The 17,874-nt window shown below is 32.5% G+C and overlaps 2 protein-coding genes across 2 annotated transcripts in view; both read left to right on the top strand.

Annotated features, from left to right (window-relative positions):
* LOC124353775 (protein D1-like) overlaps positions 1 to 17,874 on the top strand; it is a 123,808-nt gene that overhangs the window by 16,724 nt on the left and 89,210 nt on the right. The gene's annotated exons all lie outside the window — the stretch shown is intronic.
* Positions 13 to 17,613, top strand: LOC124353776. The gene is made up of 4 exons (XM_046803778.1): positions 13 to 91; positions 7,271 to 7,318; positions 12,062 to 12,173; positions 14,476 to 17,613. Exons 1-4 carry the CDS (start codon positions 28 to 30, stop codon positions 15,047 to 15,049), a joined length of 798 nt encoding a protein of 265 aa, XP_046659734.1. The 5' UTR covers positions 13 to 27; the 3' UTR covers positions 15,050 to 17,613.

Raw genomic sequence — 17,874 nt, 5'->3', positions numbered from 1 at the left:
GGTACTATAACTTTCAGCCAGTCAGCAATGGTTCGTCTAACCTATGCTCTCGTCTGTGCCTTGTGTCTTCTGTTTACTGTAGCTAGTCCAGGTAAATAAGAGTCAACTTTATTTTATCTATTTACATTACACATGGTTCTACTGAATTAAAAGTTTACTTTTGTGGTGTGGTGCACTCTTACTTAATCATTATTATTTTAAACTAATATTATTTGTTTCGTTGTTGCTTTACACGAAAAGGATAGTTAATTAGTAATAAATATATTGATGTAAAAAGTTAAGGTTCTACTTATAATAATAGTTAATTATAAAATTAGGGAGAAATACGTTTATTTAGTATTAAAATACGAGTATCGTAGTACTTTTTCATAGTTGCTTAACTTCGCATGATATACGTAAATTTATATGGTCCATACAAAACGTAAACGTGTTATCAAAATTATAAATACCTAATCAGTACAGGTGCGTTTCTGATGCATTCTGAGTTCTTGGAAGAAATATTTACACTTTTTGAGCCTACACAAATTGAACGTTCTTTTTCTTAAACTAATATATTATACTATATTATATATATATATAAAATACTATATACAATAAACGTATAACTATATACGTTTATTGTAAAACTATATACAATAAACGTATTGTAGTTGTTAGTCAGTGATTATGAGATGGGTTCTTGTTTTGTTGTTACTGAATGTAGAAGTAGATGTTATTGGAATAATTTGGTTGATGTAGTTTTTAGTTTATTTATATGTAAGTTTGATCTGTGGTGAGGTGGATGGCCGATACCATAATTGATTTCGGGATATCAATTTATTGATTAGAAACTCTGTACCTGATGTGTCAAATGCTGTGATGGTGGCCGCTTATTATACTACAAGTGTAAGCTTTATTGATATTGTTAGTTAAGAGTTCTCACTCAACCAGATAAATGGTTAGTGTACTCTGTGTGATCTCTTAAGCGGGCAGCACCACAATTAAATCTCAGGGTATCAAATTGTCAGCTAGAATTATCTAAACTATCGAATAATGTTGTGGTGATCGCTTATTATACTGCATGCGTTGGCTGCTTTCCGATTGCTGGTTGAAGGTGACCACCTTACCAGGTTATGATTTGGCGTAGGCAATGTTGTCTTTGTTCTATTTAGTTATCTTTAATTTATTTTGGTTTAATATTGGTTTCATATTAATTGATTGACACAGTTTTGAAATTACTTTTTTCTCTATTAGGAATATATAATATTTTTGTCAGGGCCGCTTATTATACTGTAGATGTAAGATTCATAGATGTTACTAATTTACGGTATCACTAAACCAAACTACCGGTTGGGGTACACCATGTGAAGTTTCAAGTAGCCAACACCACAATTGAATCTAAGGGGATCAAATTATGGGTTATAAATAACTAAAGTACTGAATATTGTGGTGATGACCGTTTATTGTACTGCAGGTGTTGGCTGCATTGCTGTTTGAAGATACCTATTCATTCTACCTAATGGTGATTTGGTGTAAGCAGTGTGGCCTTTGTTTCTGTCAAATTCTCCTTAATGTACTTTAATGTAATATTTTGTATTTCAGCTGTTGAATGGTTTGACATTGCCAATTGAATGACAAGCCATTGCTGTATTATGATTATCAGTAATAATGCTAGGCCTACATAAAAGAGCTATTTATCTGTAGTTACTTATTTTTAAGGTTCTTAAGTTGTTAACTGATCCTGTTAAACAGATAATAGGAATACTCCTGGAATTATGTCTATTGAAATTGGTGGTAGTTCATGGTGTGGCAATCAGGTTTGTGATATAGGCTAGTAGGTAAAGGCTTTCTCAATGTGTGTTAAATCAGATTAATTATAATTTAGTTAACTATAAGTAGTTTATATGTTAGTTAATGTGGGCATCACACAATATTGTATTTAATTAGATAGGCCTAGTTTTAGTTTAAGGTATGAATAGGATGTTATAGGGATGAACATTGTATTGCATTAAATTGGTATCTGGGTGTACGGGTGTGCATTTATATGACGGCTGCTCAATAAGGCACCACATAACTGTGACATTGTTGATTTTTAGTGATCTGTTTGCCATTTCTTACTTGATTATGTGAAAAACTTTTTAATATCCCCAGTGGACTATTACAAAACTTTCACACGCAGCTTGGCAGAAGTTAGTAGGCTATACTTACGTTTTCAATAATAATAATAATAATAATAATACATCAAATGATATGATAAGCATATCATGAGTCAATATGCCATCAACATTTTGAAGCTGCTACGATAAATAAACTTTGATGGATGCTCGGACTTAAAAATGGTAGGTAGCCCATGTACTTAAATATTGTCTCTGGATTGTGGACTGGCCGGATATAAAATCACCTGCAGTATTACTGCTGGGCTTGACCCTCAGGATAGAGAATGGTACGGGTTCATAGTTGCAATGATTAATTATTGAGATGTGTTAGGAATATATAACAGTTAATAATTTACATTAACTTCTAAGGTTTTTCAAACATTGAGGTAAAATCAATGTGTTCAAAATTTACAATTTTGGAGCAATTCTACTATAAATCTGAGAGGATGAGATTAGAAACGGATCACGTTGTTTGCACTTATTATATTAATTGTTTTAAATAGTCTTTAAAGAGTGGTTAGTTGTTAAAAATATATGAACACCAACACAAGGAGACACAAACACTAGGAGACACAAACACACCGTAACACAAACACTTAAAGAAAGTAAAATCAGGTTTCAGGGCAGGATTAAATAAATGCATCACTAGCTGCTTTATTTAAGATTGAAAGCAATCACTTTTTTTATTTTGAATTGTTTAAATTACACGTGCTAATGCACTGCAAGTTTAACTTTTAGGTTATATTCATATTCCCATAACCTTCACGAACCAGGGATGGGTCGGAATGGAACAGTTTGTAGATGTAACTATAGTACGCTGTAGTTTTGTGATTAACAGCTGGATGAATGCTGCATACGGTATACCCTCACGTGATTCTAAAATCAAATGACTTTAAGATAATAAAATGTATGCTATATTAATTAATCTGGAACTGTAATATAACATTGCTATGATTATCAATGATGTGTTGCTGTTCTTTGGATTGATTTGATTAAAGGCAGCGGTATATATGTATTAATAAGTAGCCACCTTTTGATCGCTGTCATGGATTTGCCCACTTGTGCCACTAGTAGACTCAATAGATTGTACTTTTCTAGCACGTATGTTATATTATAATTTTATTTGTTTTCCACCAGTACATCACAAAACTGTTATTACTGGACCCCGCTGACAAGTTCTAACTTAGCGGGGCCAAATACATGTATGATTGGTGAATAAATAAATTCTATTCTATTCTATTCTATTCTATATATATATATATATATATATATATATATATATATATATATATATATATATATATTAGTATACAGGGTGATTCATGAAGTTCTCCCCCCACTTCTACAGCACATTGTACTAGTAAAAATAATGAAAAAATGTTATATAAACATAGGTCCGAAAACGCTTCGTTAGCGAGTTACAGCTAGCGAAAGATTTCGCCTGAATTCCTGGGTAAAGAGTAAAATAAAGCCATACTGAACTTTTGGAAAGGTTAATTAAGTAAGAAATATCGTGGATTCTTATGTATTTTTACCTGATAAAGCTAATAAAATAGGTTTCAGAACTGTACCTGTAGTAGTTTTTGAGGGATTCAGGGTTAAATGCAAAAAATTGGGGCACGAAACAATGTTTTTTTAAGTTTAATGTACAATAACTTTGTTAAATTGGTAATAAATACATAAAATCAACAAACATTAATTGTAGATAATTTAATTCTGAAAAAATTGATATAATCAAAGTCTAAAATAAAACAGAAATAAGTACCAAAAAATCGATTTTATTCAGTATAATACATTACTAGTTTTAAACAAAATTAATCAGGTTGGGCCAACCGTACGCACCTTTTTATAATAGATGTTCGAAAATGAGGCCATCATTATCAATACATTTTGCAGCACGTTTGTGTATTGCTTTTGTTGCGTTTCTTAATTTTTCAGGACTTCCCTGTATCTGTATCTGCCCGAATCCATAATACGGGCAATTAATTCATCACGAGAATTCAATTTTGTCTTGTATAAAATGTCTTTCATCCATCCCCAGATGCAATAATCCAATGGAGATAGATCTGGTGATCTTGGTGGCCAAGGGTGAGGCCCTCCACGACCAATCCAGTGTATAGGAAATTGATGATTTAAGTAAGCAGAAACGGCACGTGAAAAGTGGGGAGGTGCTCCGTCATGCTGGAAGTACAAATTTTGTCTGAGATGTAAAGGAACATTCTATAACAGCTGCGGCAACTCTTCTTGAAGGAAATGCAAATAGAACTCAGCATTTAGGCGTCCAGGTAATATGAAAGGTCCAATCAGCCGATTGTGCAAAAGGCCACACCAGACATTGACGCTAAATCGGTGTTGAAAGTTCTGTTCCACTACCTCATGTGGATTTTCTTCTGCCCATGAGTGTTCATTGTGCAAGTTATTGACACCATCCCGAGTGAATTGTGCCTCATCCGTAAACAAAATACGCTTGTAGAGTTGATTATTAATATTCAAAAAGTTGCAAAACTCCAAGCGAAGCGGACCATCCCCTAGCTGTAGATGTTGAACCTTTTGTTTATGAAACGGATAAAATTTTTTTCGATTAAGTGACCTCCACACCGTTGACTGCGAAACTCCTATCCGCCTAGAAATACGTCGTGTACTTACACCTGGACTGCGATGAACAGCATTAATAACAATATCATCATCAAGTTGGACAGCTCGTTCATAAATGGTTCTAGTACTTGGTAGTGATCCTGTTTCCCGAAGAGTGCGAAAAGTTCCTGAAATTGTTTTGGTATCTGGAATCCTCCTATTAGGGTAACGTAGTTCATATTCTTCTACAGCAGCTCTAGCATTACCATTACAGTAACCCAAAATAAAAACCGTATTCCTCTGATGTAAATAAGTAAGGCATTTTTTTCGCTGAATAAACAATCGAATTATAACTCAACAGAAAAATTGCATTTAATAACACGATTCACAGAACCCGATCTCCTGCTGTAGCTTGCAAAAAACCACTAATACACAGTTCTAACGTAACAGTACAGAATACCATTGTTGATCAGCTGTTATTCGTGCGTTACCAACTTAGAAATTAATAAAACAAAAAACTGCATTTCGATGATTAGTAAACAATAATGGGAAAATGTTTGCTTCATTTATTTTCGAACATTTGATGTAAATTTGTATTAAAAAAAATAAAACGTAATAAAACATGATATTTTTATTTACAAACAAATTTATTCAACAGTTTTCTCAATTTATCTCATCATTAAGGAACAAACATTTTGTTTTTGTTTTATTTTAACTAAATACCGTACGGTATTTCTTTACAGCTAGTAATGTATTATACTGAATAAAATCGATTTTTTGGTACTTATTTCTGTTTTATTTTAGACTTTGATTATATCAATTTTTTCAGAATTAAATTATCTACAATTAATGTTTGTTGATTTTATGTATTTATTACCAATTTAACAAAGTTATTGTACATTAAACTTAAAAAAACATTGTTTCGTGCCCCAATTTTTTGCATTTAACCCTGAATCCCTCAAAAACTACTACAGGTACAGTTCTGAAACCTATTTTATTAGCTTTATCAGGTAAAAATACATAAGAATCCACGATATTTCTTACTTAATTAACCTTTCCAAAAGTTCAGTATGGCTTTATTTTACTCTTTACCCAGGAATTCAGGCGAAATCTTTCGCTAGCTGTAACTCGCTAACGAAGCGTTTTCGGACCTATGTTTATATAACATTTTTTCATTATTTTTACTAGTACAATGTGCTGTAGAAGTGGGGGGAGAACTTCATGAATCACCCTGTATATATTATACTATAGTTTGGTAAAGACGTCATTAAGTAAGCAGCCACGCCGATTACCCTAGTTACACCATTTCCTTACTTTTGTGCTATTTTTCTTCTTTGAAACGCTTGTAGTCCATGTTTAACATTTCGTACAATTTTTCTGTGACACAATTTTATCTTATCTGGATTCACACTTAAGTTCTTTTCTAATTTAACTTTCTGTGAGTTCTCATAGACATTTAATGCAGGAAATGACATTTGAACGGTAAATAGTTCAATGGCAATTGTTAACCTTTAAAGGTTGTTACCTAGATCACGCCTCAGCAATACATTATCCACATGTAGTCAAAATGGTAACTATCATTTACCGTAGTCGAACTTTGGTAACTTCCATCGATCATATTTGTGTATGATATAGTATTTTTTATATTAATCGAAATATACAATTTGTAAGGTCTCTGAAGAACCTAAAGCCCTGTCAGAACTAGAGGAAGTAAATCCTCTCCCAGGACTTACAATTTAAATATGAATATTGCATTTTGTATCACATACTATTAACATATATATGTATCTTTATACATATTTTTAAGATAAGCAAAATACGGGTTATGACATAAAAGTGTGCTTTAGATTTTAAATAAGACAACAGATAACCTTCTATCTCTTTCATTTTTTGATGCCTATAACCGAGCAGTGAGTTAAGACATTTTCCTCTTTTCCCTTGAAATATCGTGGTCGAAATTCATGACTTTAGCAATGCTGTAAGTAAATAAATTTCAAGAGTCCACAACAAATTTGGTTAAGTTATTTTTATTTCAGTACATACTATATTGAATTCAGTTTCTTACGTTCATATTTTTCCTTCTTTATACTAATGTTCTCAACACTAGATTTTAACTGAAATGGAAAACTTGTAATTACACTGATTTTCACTTTAATGTAATTATAATGCTAATTTATCTTGCAAAGGAAGCTCTAACATTTTTAATTTAAGGTACTTTGCAATTCAAAACTAAAATTTCCAACGGTCTTTATTAATGTTCATCTTTACTGCACGACTCGAGGCTTATAGTCCAATAATTAGTGACTGTGTAAACAGTTAAACCACATGGTCTTATTTACCTTTATTTACCTTTTTTAGATTAATTTTAATATTTATCATTCCTCTATTTAAAACTATAATTGAATCTGAATGTACCAAAATCAATACTCTAATTCTATAGCATAAAATTACATGAGAAGATGGACTCAGTTTGCCTTTAGAATAATCATATCTCCTGGACTATGTTCTAAAATGTATGACACCGTATTTTATTTACATTAATGTCTTTTGATTTGTTGCAGTGGCAAGAAGAGGTCGAAATCCTGTAAGGTCTTTTCGTCGCAGAACAAGTGAGTGAACTCATTTGCAACAAATTGTGAATTAAATTAATAATTAGAGATAAAGGTCTACTGTACAAGGAGACCGACCTTTCGTCATAGAATTGCCACCCTGTCCTTGCCAATGTGGCATGAACAAATGTTTGTCTAAATTCCCCTACTTATATTTATTTCCATAAAATTGCATTAGTGAAAACGCCACCAGATTTAAATATCTTTGATATAATATTGTTACTAGGGCACTTGTATTTACACTGAAACAGAAAATATTCATGTATAGTAAAACTTGTAAAACAGGTATATGAGGGTAAACCATTGTCTTATATGGCATGAAGAACGTGATAAGCAGGTGTGTAAAAGGCTTGTAATTAAAAGTTTGTATTAAAAAAACCAAAATAGTTACATTTGGTCCTTTGGTACACTATATTTGAGCATTATCATTGAACACCTCTTAATAGTGAATTTTTTCCTTTTTTTAAAGTACTGAATTATAATTATAAAATATATTCTCTTTTTATAAGCTAGCACATTACTAGCGTTGAGCAACCTCACTTTTCTTTAATTTCCCTTTGTTGAAACAATAATTTCATAAATTTCGTACTTAAAATTTTATTTAGAACGTTGACAAGATATTTACCTACCTGATGGAATTGTATATAAAGCTGGCTCTGATCAACGTGACCGAAATATTTAATCATTTTAATTAAGTGACCAAAATTTCGATTAAGTGAGAACTGAGAAAAACTTTGATCTTTAGTATTAGTTTTGGATACTTATCTACTGTTCTTGAAGTGTTTATATTTGTTTAATTTCTATATTTATCTTACTGTTACATTATTAATCAGTGACAGATCTGTATAACCCTTGAGTTGGTCAATTTACTTGGATAATAATGTTAGCATTGGCATTGTTTCAATTAAAATATGGATTTTTTCATGGACATTAAGGAACCATTTAGGCTACTATATATCTACTGGAGTTGTTATATTTACCTCACACATTTGAATATTTTGTATAATACCATATGTAATAATAATACTTAAAATATGTGTAATGTTTATAATTCAATTGCAAGTTAAATAAAGTAGTATGTTTTAATATTACTTAATTGGTACTGCTTGTAAAATTTATTCTTTATAGTTGTTATTTCGTCGTTTTCGTCAGTGAATTATTTACATATATACAAAATCTAAAATATGCGATCGTGAATCAGTATTGGTAGATGACATTCATTCGTCACCGTAGTATCAATAGGGGAGGTATATAATATTTCTCTTGTTTCGTTAAGATGATGTGCTATATCCAGTAGATTATCAGTACAATTACAAGCAAAGTTAAACCGAGAGTAACGTCAAAAATGAAATCGTAAATTTATTTATTAAAAACAATTTATAGGCAACATATCATGATATTTATTGGATAGTTCCAACAATTTCTGTAGCCATCAACTATTTCTTGCTATATTTTTTCTTCGGTAATCGTGCTTGAAACGCATGAATAACTGCAACCGCAGAATTTTTCCTATCCGTGTTCGCTACGTAATCCCATTTCCTTGGTTAATTTAAGAAATTATATACATTTTTGTATTAGCCTAACTAATTAGTATTGTAATGTGTTCTGGGTGTAAAACGACTCTTTGATCTCTTTTGTAGTTTTCAATGAAATATATAAATCTACCTTACGTAGGGTGCATTGCTTTGTGATTTGCAATGGCCAAGGAAACGCTGTGCTTGTTTGTTCCTCAAATTGTGTTCACTAAGCGAGTAGTTCGTCATGTTAGTTTTTATCATTTCAAATACTGTATATATGCTGTCCAATAATGACAAAAAAGTTCATTTCGAGTACTTTTCAAGCACACATGACCAATTGTGTTCATAAAATTCAGTAAATTCTTGCTCTAAGTTCAAGTAGAGCGGCCGGCAAAGGAGGTACGTAAACCATATCTTTTATGAAAATCCACAAGAAAATATGTAGCGGTGTCAGGTCTGGGGAACCGGGGGGCCATGCAATTTGTGCATCACGGCCAAACTATCGACCTGGGAAGCGGTCATTTAGAAAATCCCGGACGACAGTCAGATAGTGTGGTGGGGCACCATCTTGCATAAAGAAAACATTTCGTTCTCGGTTATCCACATCGGTCTGTGGCATCAAACATTTTTGCAAAATATCAAGGTACACTATCCCATTGATGGTTTTCTCTTAGAAAAAAAGGGGCCGTACACTTTCCTCTTGCTCAACGCACAAAAAACGTTCACTTTAGGGCTATCACGAACAAGTTGTAATGTTTCATGTGGATTTTCGCTGCCCCAAATCCTACAGTTATGTGTGTTTACCTTGCTACTTAAGTGAAAAGTGAACTCGTTAGAAAAGATTATGTTATCCAAGAAATGTTCATCATCATCCACTCGATTTAACATATCCACACAGAAGTTCCTACGGGCAATCTTATCAGTGTCTTTAATTGCTTGCAAAAGCGAATATCGGTATAGGGGTATGGTTTCAAGTGCAAACGTTTTCTTAACACACGCCAAACCGTAGTATGTGGTACTTGCAGCTCACGAGATGCACGCCGGGTCTATTTCGTAGGGCTGTTTACAAAACATTGTCTCAGTTGCTCAACGACTTCGTCAGATGTGCTTGGATGACCTGAGGATTTTTTATGTTTCACTGAGCACCCTGTTTCTACAAACAAAACAACTATGCCACTCATAAATTGTAGGCCTACTAGGAGGATCTTTAGTGTACTTGGTACGAAAATTACGCTGAACTGTTGTCGCAGACTTTGATTCCTCAAACCAAAACACACAACTAGCACGCTCCGGTCCAGTGAAGGCAGCCATGTTTAACGTAACTGTCGCTTGTGCGGCGCGATTAGGCACTAGCGGACTACGCGAGTCAAAACTTGAACTGTTTTCCTTTAAAACAACACCAAAACCAGCTCTGTACCTTGTTTAATAAATTGTATATGAATTTTCAAAGCTGTAAAGTCCTTTTTGAAACGCCCTGTATAATAATAGACCCACTGTATCGGTACAGAATTAAGTTTGAACATGTAATTAAAATTCAGTTTACTCATAGATTCATTTTTTGGGAGATTTCTTAAAATTGGAAGTCTAATTTAATCAGTCTAAATTTGTTTCTAAATATTTTCAGATTTCAGATCGATTGAGTAATGAAAATTGGTTAAATTTAATCAATTAATTTTCAGGTCATCACGTAAAGAAAAACTTTACAATTTAATAATGAGACTCACATAAGATTAACATTAGATAAGGCAACAAATTAAAGTGAGAAACACTACAGCTGAAATCAAGGAAGCCTTTATGACTATTTATAGATTCTTGTGTAAGTTATAACTTTCCCTGATGTGAACAGATTTATAAATTTGGCGCATTTTAAGAATATTATTTGTGAAGGAAGCAGAAGTTTTCCGTACATTTTTCATCATTCAGTGAAACAAAAAATCAGTAACAATACGTTTCAAGATCTGCAATATTGCTTTATAAGAAAGGATAAGCCAATACCCTTTTATGCCTTATTGTGCCCGTCCTCATGGGCCACTGGCCTGTGCGAGAATCTTATCAAACAGAATAAAGGGGAAAGTCGATACAGTACAAGACTCTAAGAGTTTTCCAGGGATGGTAGTGATAAAAAGTGCAACGGTCACAGACAGGATTTGAACCTGCGTTATCTCTAACTCAGACTCAAAGACCAATATCCTAGGCCACTCGGCCATCGGCACTCCCAACCAATCCAATCCAATTTGATCTCTTCTTTAGGTTAATAACTGCCACATAATTTTTTTAACCTAGGCTGTAGTTATGTGTTAAGTTAGTTATTTCCCTGAGGAAGAGATTAGATTGCAGATCTCACACGTAGTATTACTGATTTTTTGTGTCACTGAACGAGGGCAAATGTCCGGAAAAATGTTGATTCCTTCACAATCCTTCTATCGTCAAAAATAAACCTTAAACAAAGAGTATCAATTGGGTATTACCAGTTTTATATTTAAACTTATAAATAAATAAACAACTTAGTATAAAATAAAACTGTATTGAATTAAAGATATACAGTAAAACCCCTGAAACAGTGGTGGTGGAAGGGAGCTGGCTCACAGACTGAGCTCCTCTTCTCCCTCCACAACACATGACCAGTAGGCTACTGCGCATCGTCGGGCTGAGAATCACATTGAATCTCTCGGTCTGTAAACTGACTAAAAGACTAAGAGTACACGAGTCAAATTCTCCAATACTGGAACAAAACTTACCCTTGCTTTTCCGTAATTACAGTTGCGTGAACCCAATCCGTTTGTTTTTTTCTCATCTATGCCCATAGTTAAGTAACTAATAGTGACTTAGTGACCGTATAGAACAAATGATGTCGGTTGGCTTCTTGGATTACAAATCCCTATCTGTAGGAATTACAGTACATAACGTGTCAAACCTGTCAATACAATTCTGTCGTGTACAGAAGCAAATTTCTTTTTTGAACGTCATTAAAGGTATTTTTTCATAACTTTGATTTGTACAAAATTTCAATTTACTATAGAATAAATGTTACGAGAGAATGCCACAGTTAAATGTAATTCACTCATTATGATATTTATGTCATATGCCATAGAAATATATATACCAAGTTACTTAAAATTTACAAATATTTTATATTACAAACATTTAATATTTACTTGTAGTTTTGCATGACGTTTCTGCCTTAACAAGAACTGGTTTCTAAGATAATGGGAGCATGTTTGTGCAGATATTACTTGCTCTGCGTATGGAAGAACATTCCAGGACAAGGAACATTACGATATTCCCGGTCAATGTTCCAGGAATGTCTGCATGGGTGAGAACATATGGTCTCTGAATCCGTAAGTATTCGTACATACTCCCTTGTAGTGTAGAAACATTGTAGAAAATCGTAGAAAGATGTCATACATGCCATCATTCTGTTTAGGTCGAATTATGAATTCTTTGTAGTCGTATCAGTGCTAGAAAATTAATTTTTAAACTGACCGAGTTTATAGGAGGGAAAGGGTTGCAAATTTTAGGACTTGCCCCCTCTGGAAAATTTATGCAGTAAGTGGCGGGTATAGATAGTCGAATCTCCTTATTTTAAACCATCTATTTGACCACAGGTCGTAATAGTTGACCTCCACAATAAAGGTATGAATACATAACCAGTAAAAATTGCTGTACTAACCCTGTATTCCTTTTGTAACTAACCCTAATTCTGTAAGTTTTTTGTGATTTTTTCTACGACAAGAACTTAGAAATAGCACTTAATCCTAAAAGAACCTTTGTGCTGCTTCTGGAGTGCGAGGATATTCTGTATAAGTAAGTTTGGGGGTGGGAACCGCCTACTGTCGTAATCCATGAGGAAGAATTAGAGCATTAGTCTTGTCACCTCTGAAGAAGTGGGAGCCAGCTCTGAAATAGTCTCTCCAGTCAAAGCAGAAAGGGAGTGGCCCTTATGTCTAGGCTAGCAAGAACCTTTGACTTAGGGAGTCCCATCAACTCCAACAGTCATCTCCCGTAGTTGGATAGTCCTATCGAACTACCCTTGCACTCCAGAATCTCGGCATTTGCGGTTAGTGATTAGCCGCTCCTAGACATCTATAAGGTTGGCCAAATTTAAGTGATACATCGGGTTCAACTGGAAGATAAAATCCAGCCAGAAGTGAACCCTCCTGAGACCGAGTTAATTTATGATATTTGATAGAAAGGTATATCTCCGCATCCTACTCAACATTAAACGGGGTTCGATGCCTCCAAAAGAAAAGTAATGTAGAATAAGAACTTAATATGTGAAATAATCTGTAGCAACTCTAAAGTAAGTTACAAACATTGGAAGAAATCCCCTCCCCTCCATGCATGTATATTTTATTGCTGATTCAGATAGGAATGCTTTTTAAGCTTACAAACTGGAAAACATTCGGCAATAACCTACAAAATTCTAATTATGTTTTGTACGCCTGGTTATAGTGACATATATTACTTAAAATTTCTATAGAGACTTACATTTAGTAATTTCTAAAAGTGAGGTCGTAAGCGCCTAAAAGCAATAAATTAATACATGATATTCCCTAGGTAAATTATAGGATTCTTAGAAAGCTCAGTTATAATATCGTTTATAACTTGCCTCCGAAAGGGAGGTCATCTGAATTCTAAATTTAAAACAGCGAAATGTCCTTAACAGCTCTAAGGTACATATGTGCCAAACATTGAAAGAAGCCCTATCTCATTTAGAAAAAACGTATTAATGAAATTTCAGTACACGGAAATGAAAACAAGCAATGCTATGTGGATTGAAATACATTTAGCAGGTTATAGAATCGAGCTAAAAAATACGAAAATCCAAATTTAAATTAAATTTGTTGTGGTTTCACTAATTGTAATCAATATATTGAAATTTTTTACATAACCACTTTTAGTTTTATAGAGGTCAAGCTCAGTTTTTTCTGGTAAAATTTCATATAACAATAAACGTTTTACTGATTACAAACCTATATTCCTGATAAGTTACTTTTCAAAAGTCCTAACTCGCGATGTGCATATAACCAGTGTTTAATGTATGCAGTGATTACAATATAATTTCAACATACTCGTACATAAAAGGTTTTCGTTTCTTAGCATTTTAATTACATCATAACCTTTGAATATTCCAGCTTATGGATCTTTTTTTCTGGTAGATCTCTTATTTAATGGTTATGTTAATGTAGAATGTAACACTCTTCTCTAATTAATAAAATTGAACCTGATTTTAATGTCCGTAACAAAGTGAAAATGTTATCATTAAATAAAGAGTAAGATATAACAGGAATTGCTTTTTAAGTTCAATACTAGTAAAAGCCTTCATTGTGTACGTTTATAAAAATATGAGAGATAAAGTAGAAAATAAGTAATTAGCTATTTTAAAAATTCATAAATCTTTACTAATTTCGTGTAATATGTTATGTGTTGACATTAATTTTTTGTATTAGGCAGGATGTAATTTTGATAATTTACTAATGCTACTATTGATTCCCCCTATTACATAATTCATCGAGAGTATCAATAGATTATTCGCTATAGGACAATTAAAACAAGTTATCTGGTTTTGAAAACCAATTAAAGTTGCAGAAAATAAAAAAAATTAAAAGAAACTTAATATTTCTCATAATTTATTTTTAGATGTGATGACGTTGGAACACCTTTCGGTTGGACCTTAATTCCTGACGATCCGACGAAGCCATACCCACAGTGTTGTGCACACGCGGTTCCTCCGCAGAGCATTTTCCAAGACTTAGTGGACGAAATTCAGTGGAATGACATCCAGGAGGAATCTTATGACAGCGGAGGAGTCAATGAGGAGCTCCGCAACGAGCAGCCTCCTACTCAAGTGAGGAGTCAACCGGAAGTCAACTACGCAGTGGAGCCAACAGGATGGTACATGCTGGTCATGGTGGACCCTGACACTTTAAGTATTAAAGACTCTACAGTTATGTTACACTGGATTTTGGGTAACATTCTAGGTGATGATGTCTCTAATGGGGAAATCGTCGCAGATCACGTTGGTTCCGAATCACCTCAAAGGAGGGGGTTTCACAGGTATCTTATCCTGCTTTACAAGCAGCATGGGAAACTCACTTTCGAAGATCCAATAGTGTCAAACACTACTGAGAATCGTCACAAATTCTCAATCCAAGACTTTGCAGAAAAATATGAATTAAGTAATCCCGTGGCCCTAAAATTATACCAAGGTTAGTTGCCATATCCACAAGGAACTGAGATTCCAAAATTATTGACGAAATGAATTGTTACTAAATGGGAATTTTTAGATAAATATGAATCCTCATAAAGTTTTAAATGTTATTTCTGTGCGAGGAATTATGGAAGATGACTGATAAAAAAATTAATACTCATCAATACTCAATTAATTATTTTGCAATGTTTGTACAAAATACTTCCTTTTTTATAATTAACCAAGGCAATCGTGTTTCCAGTTTAGTAAAAAGAAGTATGTAGGTTTTGCTACCGATAAAATATTAATAATAGATTATTTTTATAAATATCTCAAAAACTGTTTGTTACTAAAAAAATTACATTTATACTAACAAAATATTTTGGAAATGTTATATGCATTCCAAAAAATTCCTCACATTTTACTCAGTTCATAAATAATGAAGTTTTAAATTCTAGTAAATTTCAAGTGCCTCTGTATTGACAAGAGAAAGCTGACCAATGAATTTGGCTGAGATATTTATAAGATTATTTTATTTTTACTTTTTTTTTAAGATTGAACTAGCTTTTATTTCACCAGGTTTTGGTGAATAGCGGGGTTGTTACTTTTTAAAGTTTAAATGGTCGCTATATTGAATCAAAGCAGTATATGAATTTGACCAATGAACATTTGTATATAAAAAATACTGCACGCAAACCCATACCTCGGCTAAGCCCATTGCCCAGTTTGGTTATTACTGAAAACATATGTTCCAGTTTGCGAACATTACAGATGCTTATTTACCATAAAAGCTTTTATTGAAAGATTTTTACAATCCTAGCTCTTATTTTGGATATTCCTTTTATCATTTACATTTTGATTTAGTTAAAACTTGAATTGAAGGTTTTTAATTCACAAAAAAATTATATTTTGCTAAATATTTATTAACGTGTGCAGGTAATAGGTTGTACACTACTAAAATAATGTTTCACTTTTTTATACTTAACAATTAATATTATTTATCAGTATTGGCCTTGTGTCCTGTCAAATATTTGTGACCTTCTCAGCCTAGCAATGATCTTTACCATATGTACATGTAATTCTAGAACTCAATTTATGGCATAAACTACATTAAATTAATGATTATTATTTTAAATAAATGAAAGATAGTGGCGTTAATACGAACCTGGTATGTGAATGTGACATGTTCCATCGATGTGCAGCTCACGCGCATCTTCCATTAGCTCAATGAAATGATTGTAGACGATAGTAATATATATCACCATCAGAGTCATTGATGTGCATGAGATCGAATTATTGGTCGTCCAGGGTACGAAATAATCATGATCTGGCTGGTTTATTTATTTTACGAACAGTTGATTTAATTTAATTTAGTACAACACAACTCATGAATCAGTATGACTACAAAATCAGTGTGGTCAGTAAGCTTATCAGAGTAACTAAGAATAGAGTTATCATTGCAGCAAAGTGAGTGTTAATATAATAAAAACACCACTAAATAAATTATGTCAGTGTATATAAGGCTTAAGAGTAAACAACACTATTTAAAAGCTGTTGTAAAAAAAGGAGGCGAAGCGCTAACCACTAGCACTGATTTATATGAATCAACAAGGTATTTTACAAAATAAATTAATAAATTATATATATAACAACAAGAAAAAAATAGAAATAACAACGAGAGTAAACAATATACTATACGAAATTAATAAGATTCATAGATGATAAAAAACTGTATCCATTCCTCTTAAGAATCAAGACATTTTGATAGTTTAATGCAATAAAAATTTACTAATTATCTGAAAAGTAATAAGAAATTTATAATTTTATTGCTCTTGTTGATATTTGTTTACAAAAATACAGATTTTTTTTATTTCAGTAGTCAATGTCATTTCTCTTAGTTGCTTTCCTTATCCACTGAACTTACGGAAGTGATTTTGTGTCACAAAGAGTTGTTCTTAATGTTCTAGTTTTCAAATATACGTTCAAATATAAATACCGCAAAGTTCTTTTTACAGTTATGTGTAATTGTCTTATTTATTAAAAGGTGACAAAACACAATAGAATTGATTTGCAATTGTTATTTATAACCAAAACAGAAAATATCTAGTAATTGTACTACTAACTTGACATAACGGTTTGATACAAAATCTAGCAATAATATTGTTCTATTTGGTTTTATTAAAACTTTTAGTAGAGTTTCAAATGTATGTAATCTTATTGAAACCAGAGTTATGGCAAACAATGTTGGTGCCGCTTAATCCACACCTTAACCATTAATAATTGACGGTTGTGTTCAATCAGCTTATAAGTCTCGTACACACAAAAAGAACTATATACATCTATGACCAAAATGTTTATTATACCTTTTTATCTATGTTTGTTAAATTAGTTAAAATATTTCAATACACTTTAAGAATAATATTACATACATTTACAAAGCAATATTTTTATTACAATTAATTAAGGCATTTTTATAATTGGTTTAGTAAGTATTTACAATTTAGAATAATCTTATACTGAATTTTGGTTAGCCTACTGTAAAACTTGTAGAGCCATTTCTTTCAAATATAATGAAATAAAAAGTTCAATTTTTTAAAATTATTTCTTTAACCAACAATTGCTACGTTAGTTTTGGTCGAGGTAGAAGTGAAAAGATACAAAAGGGTTAAAATTATGAAAGGATAATTATTTCTTGCATTATATATTTCCTAGCTTTATACACTTAAAACCTACCGTTATACAATAAATAATATAAATTATACCATAGTGAGACAGTTAGATAAACGTATTTCAAGTTGCCACTTCCAGGGTCTGTATTGACATTGGTTTAAAGCGGTTGGTTTTAAGTA

Source organism: Homalodisca vitripennis, chromosome 2 (assembly GCF_021130785.1).
Source record: "Homalodisca vitripennis isolate AUS2020 chromosome 2, UT_GWSS_2.1, whole genome shotgun sequence".
Classification (NCBI taxonomy): Eukaryota; Metazoa; Arthropoda; class Insecta; order Hemiptera; family Cicadellidae; genus Homalodisca; species Homalodisca vitripennis.
This window is presented reverse-complemented; position numbering and strand designations above follow the sequence as displayed.